Source organism: Buceros rhinoceros, unplaced genomic scaffold (genome assembly GCF_000710305.1).
Source record: "Buceros rhinoceros silvestris isolate BGI_N320 unplaced genomic scaffold, ASM71030v1 scaffold7592, whole genome shotgun sequence".
NCBI classification, from domain to species: Eukaryota; Metazoa; Chordata; class Aves; order Bucerotiformes; family Bucerotidae; genus Buceros; species Buceros rhinoceros.
Genome location: NW_010398244.1, coordinates 30,951 through 45,916, shown reverse-complemented (window position 1 = coordinate 45,916; position 14,966 = coordinate 30,951). Strand labels below are relative to the sequence as shown.

The 14,966-nt window shown below is 46.4% G+C and overlaps 1 protein-coding gene across 1 annotated transcript in view; it reads right to left on the bottom strand.

Moving 5' to 3' along the window:
* The window catches only part of RASGEF1C (RasGEF domain family, member 1C), a 27,463-nt gene that overhangs the window by 7,788 nt on the left and 4,709 nt on the right, over positions 1 to 14,966 (bottom strand). The window contains exons 5-11 of the mRNA XM_010131021.1: positions 14,909 to 14,966; positions 9,382 to 9,594; positions 6,983 to 7,057; positions 3,471 to 3,566; positions 2,285 to 2,387; positions 2,110 to 2,189; positions 1,371 to 1,466 (exon numbers count right to left, since the gene is read on the bottom strand). Of these exons, the coding sequence (XP_010129323.1) occupies positions 1,371 to 1,466; positions 2,110 to 2,189; positions 2,285 to 2,387; positions 3,471 to 3,566; positions 6,983 to 7,057; positions 9,382 to 9,594; positions 14,909 to 14,966 (721 nt within the window). The remainder of the gene's footprint in view (positions 1 to 1,370; positions 1,467 to 2,109; positions 2,190 to 2,284; positions 2,388 to 3,470; positions 3,567 to 6,982; positions 7,058 to 9,381; positions 9,595 to 14,908) is intronic.

Below are 14,966 nucleotides of genomic sequence, written 5' to 3'. Positions count from 1 at the left end.
GGAAAGAGAATATGGGCTTTTTCTTATGTAAAATAGATTCCTTTCCATGTAATCCCCTCTCTGCCCTCAGTACTAACCAGCTGGGGTAGAGATACGACAGCGATTGCCACCTTCCACAGGAAATTAAGTCAAACACTAAAGCAACAGTTTTGAATATACACGATGGTCAGAGAAGAATTAAACTCAGAGCATCTCAGACTGACAGGTCCTCGCTGCGCTGTGTGAGTCTCAAAAGAATTTCTCTGCCAGCCACAGCCAGCCAAACCCATCATCTCTTCTCTGCACAGAGAAGTGCTTTTCAGAGCAGCTCAGCGTACCCCCATGGCAGCTGAGTCAGCCTGCGACCAGATGCTGATCTCATTTCACTGTAAATGCTGTGAGATTCCATTAGCTTCAGCAGATTTACATCAAATTTACAGGGCTGTGAGATTAGCATCTGGCCTGGCTCCTCTGGAGAATGAATATTAAATTCCATATTATGCTTGTTCATGCAGTATCTACTTTTCCTTAGCCGTGCTCTGTGCAGAGATTACCTATTTATGACTTGACTACGTGCAACTGCAATGTTAAAAACAAATCCTCTTTCATAAAGCAACAAAAAAAAAAAGAGAATTGAGCAGAGAAATAACAAGAAACACTGGGACACAGAACAGGAGGACGGTGCTCCAATAGCTTGTCAAACTGATTTTTGCAGCATCAATGACATCTCAGAAAGCTACATATCTGCCACGAACACTGATAAGAGACTTCAATTCCCGCTCACCAAGGTGGCAGCAACAACCAAATGAAATGAAAATTCACGAGGACAGACTATCCCCTCAAATTTGCTGCAATGGATTCAGACCAGACTTCTTTGCAGGACTTGTGGTAAGTGATTTTCCTACTGGAAATGGAGAAGCGCCTCATCTCCGAGTGCCGTGCCCTTTGCTCGCTATCTCAGATCACACTCTACACAATAGGGGCTTGTCTGCACAGAGGCTGGGCTGGCCCAGCCCTAACAGAAGCGCAGCCCTACCTGGCCCTGCCGGGCTGATGCTCCATACTAAAATAAAAGTATTTAAGCCTGGAATACCTGTTCCATCAGGTTTATCAACCTAAACAAAGTGAATTCTCCAGGGATATAGAGATGCTTGCAACTAAGTGTCTCCCACCCTCTCTAGCTCCCCAATGTCTGCAAGCAAATCCACAAAAGCCCTATGATCCCTTTCAGACTCCTCTCAGCCACAGATTTACATTTCCAACTGCATTTAGCAGTGCCTGAGCCTTGCACTGGTGACCCATGGAAGGGAGGATCAGGTCTTTGAGCCACTGACTCTCAGCAGCAATGTGCACCATCCGCGAGGAGATAAATGGGATGCAGTCACACCTACCTTCTCCCTGTTGCTGTGTGCGGTGAGGGATCTGTGAGCAGCCCCCCGCAACGCCGTTCTGTAGTTATAGAAGTTACCTGTAGGGTCCATCTGGTGCTAGATACACAAAGGAAGACACATTGGTTAGAAGCGACCTGGGCCCTCTGAAGACAACTTTACCCTCAGTTGCAGCAAACCCTGCACAGAGCTTAGCCCTCACCTTCAAAAACCCACATACACACAAAACCCCATGAACCAAAGATACAATGAGACGTCTACAGATCGTGGCTGTTTGTACCTTTGGTTTTTCTAGTAACAGCTCACGGAGCTTTTATGTGAAGAGTAAGGACTGCACATTTTATATATGCCAAATCCTGGCATTCTCAATCCAAAGAAAACAAACTTGGGCCTCGTTCACTCAACATCCAAGGTTTGGCTTGGAGCTTTACACTCAGCAGTATGTCTGTGGCCAAACAAAACTGGCATCACTGGAAGCACTATGGCTGGCAGAGAGGCTCACAGTTTTGGGTTTTTTCCTTCTCCCATTATATCTGAGTGCTCTGTTTCCCCTCTACACATCAGCAGCTTCCCACCTTCCTCATTACACCTGGGACACTGGAACCAGAATCCGGTCCTCTGTCCATGAAACGTGTCTGCAAACATCTCATATGTGGAAAACAATGTGAAAATTCACCAAAAAAAATATTCCAGAATAGAATTCAAGCAGTGTAGCGGCACCTTTTTTTTTTTTTTTTTTTACCTCAAGAATGAAAAACTTCGCTGTTTTCACTTTTGACCAAGTCTTCTTTAGCCTGGAAACCGGACTCATGTTCATTCCAGCTGTGAGAGAGAAAGAAAAGAGCCATGGATCAGAGTCGGAGTTCCCTTTTCATCTGCAGCAGCTGACGGAAGACCTGGTTAGAAGCTGTACTTACAAATGATTGCCATCAGCGAATTGAAATTCCCTATGTTAAAGCACTCTCGAGCAACGTCAATGAAGAATTCGATGACTTGTGCTCGCTGTTTCTTTTTTGCAGGCTGCAAATTAGAATAAACAAACATCTGTAATAAGCACATGCAGAGTTGGGGTGTCTCAGGCATTTGTTCTGCACATAGCTCAGGTCCATGCACAGCCTGGGCCAGCTGCTATCAGTCACCGGCCCTCACTCTGTCCCAGCCATCCAGCGGATGCTGGTGACTGGCGGTCTCTAAAATCAAAGCTTTCATTGCTGTGACACAGAAGGAATTCAGGGCAATCCGCAGGCTCGCCTTGGTTCACGTCTCAGCGCTGGAACTGGCAGCCCCACAGCCCTGAAGCGATGCCCAGCTCTCTGCTGGCCTCCCTCAGGTTGGCCGGCACATGGGTACAGACGTTCCTGAGGGCAGGACTTCGCGTCCATGTAACAGCAGCATCTTTGTCCCTGACAGACTTTGTTTCACTGCATTAACCGCCTTTCCCTCTTCTGGCCCTTTCGGCAATATGACCAGGCCAAACAGTGGCTTGCTTTTTAAACTGGGCTGGAATCATCCCACTTTTTCCAAAGACGATCTTCAAATGGTAACGCTTTTGTGTGACAGGCTCTCTAGGCTGTTCATGCTATTACTGCTCCTCCTTTCCACACCCTTTTCAAAGGAGAACACATTCATTGCACTTCGACAGGGCTGAGGTAAACAAACTAAACCCACCACCAAGTTAAAAACACGCTACTCATGGCTACAGCAATGGGCAGCAGGATGGAGCCGTGCGAAGGGAATTCACAAGCACAACAGAGCTTTAGGATGACAGATAACAAATACTGCTCCACTAGAATGTTTTTCAGCAGAAACCTCACAGGATAATTCAAGGCATTTTTTCCTCTCTTTTTCCCTGCAGGGTTCATTATTCCACACTCTGCCCCGACTACATCAAGAGCACAGTGCATCCCCTGAGTGTCGCCAGCTCTGCTTTGCAATATGTTTGTCATTTATCAGGTCGCTTCTGCAAGTGCACTATTACTAAAACTTACCGTCAGCTGCTTAGCTGGGTCAGGAGAAATAAACCCCCGGGTTTGCTTATTAATGTACGGTCTCAAACCGGTACCTCACGCGCATCGTGAAACACGCCACACGCTTTTCACTCACCATGCAGATTTCTGTTGCTACGAGATAGCAGAGCCGATTGAACCATTTCACATAGGCCTCGAGGTTACTGGTCTTCTTCTGCTCACTGAAACAAGTCTGGGGGGAAAAACAGCAGAGGAAGGCATAGAGCGGTGTTCCAGTCAGCCGCCTGATAAACACTATGATAAATACTGCACAGAGGTTCTTAGTGGCCACAGCTCTCGCGTGCGTGTGGAAAACTGAGCGTTGAAAAGGTCAGGGGTAGGTGGGCAGGACTAAGGCATCAACAAGAATACGCAGCAAAAGCAAGACAAGCACAGTCTGCCACTGCACGCTCGGTCTGGAGCTTTGATTCCAGGGCTGCTGGCGCTTCACGCTTCAGGAACTGCAATCACCCTCAGCCCTTTTCTGGGGGGGAGAGACAGTAATTCAGCGAAGTGGACAAGAGATAAGCAAGAGAAAGCACCGGTCTATTTGTTTCTTTCTGAAGAAATATTTCCCTTATTGAGTTTTCAGGATAACAGGCTCTCTAGTGACCAGCTCAGTCTTGGTGGCTGCTCTTGAACTGTCACTTCAATGCCAGAGATACTCCACTGATAAAAGCCATTAGAAGAAGCATGTTTTTCACTTTTTTTAATAGGAAACCTAACATAAATTCCCATAACCGCTACAGGCAGTGAGAGCAGATACTTGGCTGAACGCTGCCAGTTCCTTTGATAATTTGATTTCAGTGGGGCAGTTCACACAGCCTGAAGGTGTTCCTTGGGATTATAAGAATTCAAGTCCTTTTCCCAGCCCTCCATTCTTAGACTGCCCATCCAGGACACACGGCTCTCTAGAGTTCACGTCATTTATTTGAACATTCATTAACGTCCACTAGAGGGTATCAGAGAATACTGATTTTTGGTTTTAAGATGATCATTTCCCAGAGCTACCATAAATACAGACCACTAGGAAGAAAATCACAGCACATAAACACAGACGCTTTATTGTCTGTGGGATTACCCAGATTATGTAAGTTAAACAAGACACTGAAGCCCCTGAAGAAATGGGGCTTAACACGATTCCCAAGGCAATTCAGAGTAAGAAGTCACCTGTGACTGTGCGCAGGCATGTTTAGAAACAGAAACCACAGTACCAGGCTACAGAGCACAATTTAACAGGCGTAAAATTCACGGCCATTTTACGAGCAGACCACATATACAATCAAAAATATATTTTAAAAGCATCTCAAAAGTAAATGTCAGCAAGCAGCCTGTACATATCAAAGAAAACAGAGGAAACCCAAAGCAGCCCCAGCCTACCCGCTGCAGCTGCTTTTCATACACTCTGCGGTATTCCTTGTTCCCTGTTACAGCAAAAGGTACACAAACTGCAGGCTTCGAGCTGAGCGTGGCATTTGCACCTCCACACCGCTGTCCTGCGCAGGGGCACAGGAACCACAGCTAATAAATACCAAAAAACCATGAAATCTGTGCAAGAGTTAAAGCTGAAGCAGGCTGGGTTTTAAAGGTTAAGCTTTATAAATGGCAACAGTATTCAGCATCTCCCTAACATCTGTCTGCCACTCAACATGCTCGATAAACACTCAGAAGTGAAACCTTTTGAGGAAGGTGTTTAATACGATGTCCAGCTGGAGGGGGTTCAGACGAGAGCCAGTTCCCTGGGGTTAACGGGGGTCTCTGTGGGTCAGGCAACGGTATGTCACTCCAGGTAAGGTTTGCGTTGCTACGTGCAACGTTCTGCCAGGTCCCACACAATGCCTCAGCTATACCTTCCCGTGGTGCAGAGGCTCTTCTAAATCATCTCTGGGATGCCTGGTCAGCCCAGGCAAAGGGTGGAGAAAAGTCCCGGACTACCTCTGCTTTGACCAGCCTCTCTCTGACTGGACACCCAATAACTAGCGCCACATCTCATGCAAAAACGTTACAGCAGTTTTGGTTTAACTAAGTCCTTCCTCCTGGGGGAAGAGATGGCCTTGAATTAAACGGCGGTGCAGAGGCACGCTCCTGCTTTGCGCCTGTTACTGCCTCTGATGTTATGCACGTCACTGAAGTCACAGAACTGTTACTGGGCAGCACCTTGGTGTTCAGATGTGCATTTGAAGGGCTCGTCATAGTCTCTCAGGATGGTTTGCTCAGATTTCCCAGCCCACCATTACTTTCAGGCCCTCCCCTTCTCATTCTAACCCTTCCCACTCACCTTCGCTGATGTTCTCTTACGTTCACTTGGTAACCTCAGTTTCTTTTTGCATCTTTGTGGTGCTCTGTGCTGGCCCCGCATTTGAGATTCTAGACACAGCTTCAGCCATTGTGCGTACGTTAGTTTATTACTGAGCATTCCCTTTCTCTTAGCATTCTTTCCTCACTATGACTTTATGCAATTACGTTTTCATTCACGTCTGTGTCCCCTCCCACTCTTCCAAAATTCACTCAAATTCAGTGACCTCTTTCATTTTACTTCAATACAGATAACAACAACTGTTCATTTTCAGTCTGGTCCCTCATGTTTGCAGCAGGTTGCTGAAATCTCACAGTGGCTGGTTTGGTATTTCTTGTTTCTGACGCATCTTTGCTACCCTGGGGTCCCTTCATAAGGGATGCTCAGAATACTTGAAACATCAGCTCTGCCCACTCCTCTCTTTCCAAAACCAACTGCAGAATCTCCCTAACTCCAATAAGAGAAGGAAAGAGCCCCATGTTGCACTTTTTATTAATCCATCAATCCATCTGCCCATCCATTTCTTCACCATTTCAAGCTATTCTGGTGCTGTCTGGGCAGCACTACAAACAAAGGTCTACATGTTATGTTCAGCATCCCGTGATGAAATCCTGCCATTGATGTATGATCTCAGTGGGAGCCCATATGCAGTTCTAGGGAAGAATTTTCCATCCTCTTTCTTTTCTGGCAGTATGTGACATCTCCAACTCTCCCTTTCCAGCCAGGAAGTCTCTTTCTTTATTGAGGCATTCACTGAAATGCTGCTTCAAACCCCAGCGGAATCAGTGGAAAGACTCCAACTGGCTTCCACGGACTTTGGATGAAGCCCTGATCAGGCACGCCATTCCCTGCGGTGCTTTGGGTTAAAAGCTATTGTGCAGACAGAGGAGAGTATGTTGATTCATGACGCACTGACTCATCACTGTGGTGTCTGGGCACACGCTATGGGCATTATGTCACACTACAGCCTTCAACGCTGGGAGCAGACATTCCCTGGTTGTGTACAGCCACAAGCCATCTGCCCTGGTCAAAGGGTAGATGGGGAGGAGGAGGAACGAGTCAGAAAGCAGAACATCAGGATGCTGACCGGACTCAGGCTAGGACGTACACTCACCAGGAGGGAATGGCGATGACCTGCCAGCACGAGCTCTACCAGCAGGTGCCATCCTTGTCATGAGAATACAGGTCATCAGTTGACCTGGCCTCGTGGTCAACATGTGCCCCAGGCCCTGCTCTTGTGGATCTCATCACATCAGTTCATCTACACAACCAGTGATCACAGGAGACACTTTTTGCATGTGGAAAAATCATACCTTGGTGCCATCCAGAGGGTCTTTATGTACAAATGCCTGCACAAACTCCTCAGGTCCAATGTGACTTAGCCTTTCCTATTAGAGGGGGAAAAAAGAGAGAGAGGAAGAAATAAGGACACACCCCAGAACCTCTTCTGTTTCTCTTGGTAAGACATCCCCATTATCTGTCAGCTCTGAATGGTGTTACTGAACTGGTAGCCAACTAGCACCAGACATTAAAATTCATAAGAACAATTAGAGGTATTTCGGCAGAAAGAAGGAGAATAAATATGTCTCATTACTGACAAGCCACAGTGTCAGCCCTTTCCCCTGCACAGAAAGGTGCTGGATGCACAAGGCCCCATCTGGAAGCAGCAGACCTCAGTTCTGTGCTTGGTGCTCCCACAGACCTGCTGGGGTCCAGCATTTTACTCAATGCCCTTGTTTCCCAGCTGTTAAAGTGGCAGCAACACTGAGACCTGGCAACCACAGCGATCCATTGCTCATCCGCACACTCAGTGCTCTGGCCCTACCTCCCTGCCCAGGGAAGCTCAGGTGATGCCCCGGGGTGGTGACTGTGCCACCAGGGAAGGCAGGTATTGAGGATGCACGTGCTTACATTAAAGGCATTTCTTATACTGTAGCGTGTCCCGGGCATTAATCATGGCAAGAGGAAATAAAGCACCCACATCTCTCTTGGTAAAAAAGACAGGGCTTCTCCACCAGCTCCTGAACAAACCTGGCAGGTCCAGCCACACCACTGGCCTTCTTAATAGGTTTTCCAATTCCCTTCATGATGTTTGTTAGAAAAAAGTATCTTCAGCAGATTGTAGGTCACAAAGGTATTTCAGAGGAGGTATTTTGGAATTCCTACAGCCCAGATTTAGGACACTCAAGCACCAATATAACCAGTGGTAGTTTTGCTTAAGGGAAAATTTTGCAGCTACTCCCACGCTACTTCTCTTGGCTTCTCATCTTGCCCCCGGTAACTGTACAGGAGTCTTACTAACAAATAACTATTACTACATAAGCAGCAAATAATTCTTACTAGCAAATAAGCATCAGACAGTTTTAACGCAGAGTAGCTGGTGTAGTGGATGCAGTAAGTGAACAAGGAGGTAGAGACCACTGATTACAGTGGTCCAGTGGAATGAAAACCTCTGGCTGCGTGTTTTAAAAGTGCAGCGGTGCCCCAGCTACAGGGAATTTCCCCTTGGAAGACAGTTTTACTGTGGAGGAAAAGAAAAGCCAGAGAAAAACTCCAGGCAAAAGGACTTTCAGCCTCTGGCTTATGCTTTATAAAGCAGAGCGCCAAATTGAACGTCCTCAAAACTAACCCAAGTGAGAAGATGAACATTAATTTGGGGTTTCGGAGCTATTCCACTTCTTGACAAATAGAATGCCAACTACCTTCACAATTCCCAAGGTTAATTCCATGATATTCACTCCAATCCACAATCCATCTCACGATTTGTTTTTCCAGACTTCCTCCCAAGGATGAACATTGTCTACTGGAGGACAGGCAGCAGACACTCATTACAACATCGAGAGATCTGCAGATGGCAGCAATGGTTTATGTTCCTCTGTGAGCATCCAGGAGGTCTACACAGAGGTCCTGAACCTGGGAGAAGGGCATGCAACACAACAGTCTGTCCAACATCTCAGTACTGCAACTGGAGTGATCGCCATCAAAAGCCTGTTTGAGAGAGGACTGCAGCCCAGCGAAGGAAAGAGCAAGACTTCATCGAGAGATCTGCAGATGGCAGCAATGGTTTATGTTCCTCTGTGAGCATCCAGGAGGTCTACACAGAGGTCCTGAACCTGGGAGAAGGGCATGCAACACAACAGTCTGTCCAACATCTCAGTACTGCAACTGGAGTGATCGCCATCAAAAGCCTGTTTGAGAGAGGACTGCAGCCCAGCGAAGGAAAGAGCAAGACTTCATGTGGGTGGTATTTGCACACCCTTGTATGTCCATGCACAAAGCCCCCAAAAGGATGAAAAACACATCACACAACTCAGATGCATTGTGTATCTGTAGGAATGGATTTGAACAATTAACATTTCTTCTGGATTAATAAAGGGCTCATGACCAGGCGTTTCAATAGCTCCTTCGGTTTGTGGGACTCAGAGCACCTTACAGAAATGAGACCCCCTTGACCTTCCTGGGACTGTGACTCACACTTCACAACATGAAAAAGTCAAGTGACCTGCTCCAAGATGCACAGAACACTCTGATATACAGCTTGCTTCCCAAGCATCTCTCAGCCTGTCAAACCCTGCCTCCTGCTGCGGTGCTGATACAGCACGGGGCGTGCTGCAGCACTGCAGACATTTTTTGGTTGTGGCTGGAATACTTAGCAGCTGGTGGCTTAAAATCCTATCTCTGACTGCAGAAGTTGGGAACCATTTCCACTTACCAGCTCCACATGGGTCAGCTGCTGAGCCAGAGTGTAGGGGTCACTGCAGACGCTCAGGATTTCTCTCTGAATTGATGGAGGTTTACTTTTAAAGGCAACCAGCTTATCAGAGACAGCAGCGCTGATCTTAACGATCCCTTCTTGCCCGTGGCTAAGGGTTGCAAGCTTCTGATTCAGGGTTTGCAAAAGCTGATTCATCTTTTTCCAGTAGGCCTGGAGAGATGGGGAGAAAGAAACATAAACTACCCACAAAACTTGACAAAGCAGTGTTTTTATGCTGAATTTTCTCTTCTGCAAAATATTTCCAAGCCAGCAACAGGTTACCATTTTATTTCCAACAAGCCTATTTCAGAATAACCAGTTGGCTTAATTACAGTTGTGTGCTCTGGACCACAGAAACAGACTGCAGTCAGGAGAAGAGACAGGCAGCGCTGGTGGTTGGGCTGGCACTGACACTCACATATTCCTGCCAACATCAGGATCAGAGGAGAGGTAAAGCTACAACGGGAGTTACTGCAGCTTTCTGGAGCACAGCAGCATTCCGTACCTCTCCTTTATGTCAGCCATGTGTCGGTCAAGAACCCTCCCTGTTAGCGGTGCCTAGTCAACTCTTATTTATCAGGAGTAAGAAATGTTTCTATCGCCGTTTTCTCCATTCTGAGAGCTGAAAGCAGCAGAAACGTGCTGCTACTTGCTACCCAGTTGCAGTGGTCTGAGAGTCATGTAGCTTTAAGTATTTAATATCCAAAACGTTAATTGCTCCTGAAGGAAGCTCATATTGTATTCCAAGCACAGCCATGTGCTCAGCAGGATGATCATTACTAAGTTGCTCAGGTTGTTTTCAGAGCTGGAGCAGCTCTTCACAGACAATGAGTGGAGCTGCTGGCTGTGGAGGATGGGTAGAAAGAAATGCCTTCACCTCTTCATGACTGGCAGATGCAGACAGAAACCTGAGATATCTGGGAGAACTGGTGGATGGACTCTAAAGACAAGGATTAACTGGAAATGTCCTTGGGCAAAAGCTTTACCCCGCTGAGGAACACTGTTGCGCTTTCCCAGCTAGAGAAGGAAGCCCCAAGCACGGGTGCAATGGAGGTTTGCTCCATTTCAAAGAGCACAGTCACTTAGGAGAACAGTTTGCAGGCTGGCTGACTACCAGCTTCTCTTCCAGCACAAAGACACAGAGTGGAGAGATTCTCTGGCTGCTCATATGTGGAATAACTCCTCACTCCCCATCCAAACAGAATTCAGTAACGTCAAGTCGCCAGTAACATCAGTTTGCAATCTGTCAGCGTGAAACCAGAGCTGGCAAGGAGCCCTCTTCTGTAACATCTGTACTGCGCAGCAGATGCACACCCTGGCACCCTCCACTCAGACCTCATCATCACAACAGCGACTTGGCCGGATGTGCCTTCCCACAACAACCAACACACACCTGTGTCGCATCCCAAGCTGGACGCAGCCCAAGTAAAGTCTTGAGAAGCACTCGGGAATGCCATGGTTTAGATCCAGCCTTCGCCCCCTGCAGAGTTTTGTAGACTGTGGATACTCTTCAGCATTAGGCATTGAGAGCACTCGCGTTTTAGGTGTTCAAGGTACCAGGAGCCAGTCAGTGCTCTCCTCACCTACAAGGAGCCCGTCTGCATACTGGAAGTAGCATCTCCTGCTACTTCACAGTGAAGAATAACATGCTTCTGTCTACCTTGTTTCCATTCCAGTCCGATGCTTGAAACCTTTAGAACATCCTTTTTGCTGCAACACTTTGTAACTTCCACACAGCTTTTCTAGCAGAAGGTTTCACATTGCTGAGGAACCTCTCATTTCACTCAAGGAAGATGTTCTCTCGAGCTGGGCTGGACCATGGGCCAGATAAGCAGGATTTAGTCAGGCTTTTTTTCAAAAGAGAGCTAAGTCTAAACTGAAGCAAGTACCTAGAAGACGAGGGATTTGCCTTGACGAATGGCAACACGTGTTGTCTTTGGAAGCAAATCACATGGTAGGAGTGAAAATTGAGTGAGGAAGATGTAAAAATAAATAATTCAAATAATTCTTAGAAAATAAAAGAACATTCTTTCAGTTTTTATCTGTTCCTGATGTATACTAACTCCATCTCTCCAAGAGAGAGTACTGGCCTTCTTCATGTAAATCCTCATTCAAACAGACGGTCACACTTCTCATTTGCAAAGCCTGACCTGGACCCGAACTACTGAACCACCATCTAAATATTTCTCTGCTTTACATCCAGGTGTGTTTGCAAATCTCAGCACAGCTTACCAAGCTCTAGAAATAGAATGTTACTTTTCAGTGGAAACTCAAACATATTTGGTATTTGTGAATATCACAGATCATATTTGTGAACATATTTTGTAAACAGGGGGATTAATTTTGGCCGGGGGGTGGGCATGGCACTGAAATCCAAGTTTCCTACTAAGCAGAAAACATTTGACTAAACACCTTTCAGCTGAAAACCCAGCTCTCTTTCAAACAGGAGTTTGGATGAGAAATCTTGGTTCAGCCACGTCTGTGGATCATCAAATTCTTCCCTGGATGAAAAGCCAAAAAGCAGCATAGAATTGCTTGAAAGATGCGTATTAGTCTTTCAATAAATTCTTACCGGGAAATCTAGTTTCACCTAGTTTTGTAGGGAATACAGCACAAAAATAGATACAGGCAACAGCAAACAAAGACTCAGACAAGCTGTACACTTAATAAAGAATGAAATAAGAGAGACACTTAACGGACACAAAAACATTATTCAGAAATTACAGAGCTCCTGAACAGACTCACTGAAAAAAGGCTGGGTACACCCTTGCCTAGAAAGCTTTTCTGTGTGTGTTGGGGGAGAGATTAAAAAAAAAAAAGCATAAATTAGCCTGCTTTTGCCTTTTTAAAAGCATTTCTTGCCTTCTTCAAACTAACCCACTAAGTGAAAACAACATTGTTCATTACCTTCAAGATGCTGGTAATTACCTTGCCACAAAGTGACCCCCCATTGTACAAGGGCTGCATGCTGGACTCCATCACCTGCTCTCACTTCAGTGCCACGTTAACAGTCCAAAGCAGCAAACTGCTGTTTAATATTTGAAGAAAATGTTTCATTCTTAACTGGGAAGTTCCTCTGAAGACAGCAGGCCTCAGCAGGTGGCTTAGGAGCTCAAATTTTAATTAAAATTTCTAACTCAAAATGCAAATCGCAGCACTTACTAAGAGATGCTTCTCAGCATGGCCACCTTTCCAAGCGCATCACAGAGCCTTCAGCGAGTGGACTCTACAAAGGACGGGAGCATACGCTGCAGGGGACAATCCTGCCTTGACCTACACGGACTAGGTGACCTCACAAATCTTTCAGTCTTCAATTTCTATGACTCACGAAGGGAACAACTTTCTTCCAAACAAGTAACGGGCACCACCACTCTTTTGTGCTGTCCCTTAGAAAAGGGGATTTGTATTTGTAGGATACAAGCTGTTTCTTAAATTAATTATTGATTTTGCTCAGGCATAATGACTTATAATTACAGTGTCTAATAATATTTGAAAAACAACAATCTGAACCTATCTAGTCTGAGGTCCCCCCAGGACACCCAGCACTGGCACACAGCTATGCACCTCCAGAGCAAAGGTGTGCAGCGCTTGCTCAGGATAGGGAAATAAACTATTGCTTTGTATGCGAAAAGCTGACTTTCAGATTTACGGCTCTTCATCAGGAGAGCGCCCGCAAAGCCCCTCTTCCCTGACTGTTTGGCTGGTTCCTTCTTCCCAGTGGACATGACTTCTGTGGGTCTGTATGGGTTTCTCTCACTTCAGATGCTGGAGGCACCTTTCTTGGTGGTTTGCAGGAACAAGTTTGTTGTCTCTACCCCTTGAGGGAGAAGTTTTACTGCTCTGGTCAATGGAACTGAGGGTAGCCTTGGCTCTTCCTGCAAGTCCTTAGTGTTCCCTTCACCTCCATCAAAGTACCATGCAGCTTACCCTTCCCACCTCTCCTCTCCCACGGGCGGGCCAGCCCAGCCAGTCAATCCACACCAGCCTACAGCTGCCCCAAAGTGCCAGCCCTGATACCAACCCAGCCCAAGAGCAGCTGTTTCCATTTCTCTCCTGTTTCATGTGGGTAGGAGGGTCCAATTTCATTTCCGTTGTACTGCAGCCCTGCTAATTGCTTCTCTCTTCTCTCCACCCTTCTCTTTCTCAGCCTCATGGGTATGTGCTTTTCGTTCTGCTGAATTGCACCCATCTGTGGCCTGAAGCCAGGCCTTGATGTAGCCAATGGAACTGAATTCTTCCATATACCATGGTTAACCTAGAAGTAATTAGAGACTCTCTATGCACTGTTTGCTCTTATTATCATTTTCACGGACCTTGTGATATTTTTAATGTCCCTGAATTAATTCATGGGGTTCACCCACCTAAATTTGCAAGCAGGTCTCCCAGAGACTCCATTCACTGTGTCCCACACATGGTTCACACATTTGAACACCAAGACCATACAGCCATCTGGACTGAGTTCCTGCCCACCAGGCCACACACTGCTGTCTTCTGCCATTTTCATGCTCCCAGAGAAACTACATGTCCATAAATCTTTGTATTTTCTAAAAACACAAGGACTGTCCTTTGCTATGTCACCACATCAGCCAAACAGGCTGGAGTCAACAGGAGCGACCTCAGCCCACACATCCTGTGAGCTTTGACGGGGATTCCGGTGGGAGCAGTCAAACTGTGATGAGGCTCTGCTGCTCTGTACCTGCTCCCCGCTTTACTGTATCCACCAGCTCATACAGGGGGTCTGTGAACTCTTTTACACAGGACAGGAAGGAGTAAGCCTCGTTAGATTCACTAATAAAAAAGTCACAGAATGCAAGGATTGTTTAAAAAAAATTACCAGACCAAAGACATGTAATGAAATGAATGGAAAATTAGATTTTAGCGTAGGTGATGAAAGACATAAGCAAATAGCGGAGGTGAGACAAAAAAAGGACCTTAGAGAAAGGAAGTCTTCATCAGGTACCTTCAGGCAACGGATGATCTGGTTTTGCTCCCCAGTCCAATGCAATCGCTTGATGACTGGCTGCTTGGCTCCACTCCTCCTTCACGAAACTAAACATCCTGGAGCCACTACTTGGCCAGGATGGTTGGTCTGGGGTCGCAGCACTTCACGCCTCTGCTAGACCATAACTTGGCAGATCAATATTCTGTTGCTATTTGAATCAAGACCTCCACATTCAGCCTACGCTCTGCCTTCAGATGTTGCATCCACACAGCGGGAATGCTATTATCTTGCAATCTGATGCGCAGCAGACAAATTCCATTGATCGTTCCTATGTGTCCCCATGTCACTGCCCCAGGAGCACCTAAACTGAGCAATGTGGCTTTCAGGGCAGCTACTACAGGTTTTAACCGTTAAAGGAGAATAGTGAGAGTATCCGGGGAGAGACATGGAACAGAACGTGGCAAAAAGAGGAAAAGGAGGAGGAACCGAGTGGAAAAATGAGCTTAACATCTCCAGGCAACATTGCAGGTCAGATGTCCTCACCTCATCACATGGGGCTATCCTGTGAATCATGTCTTTCAGATGGCCAATCATCCGCTCT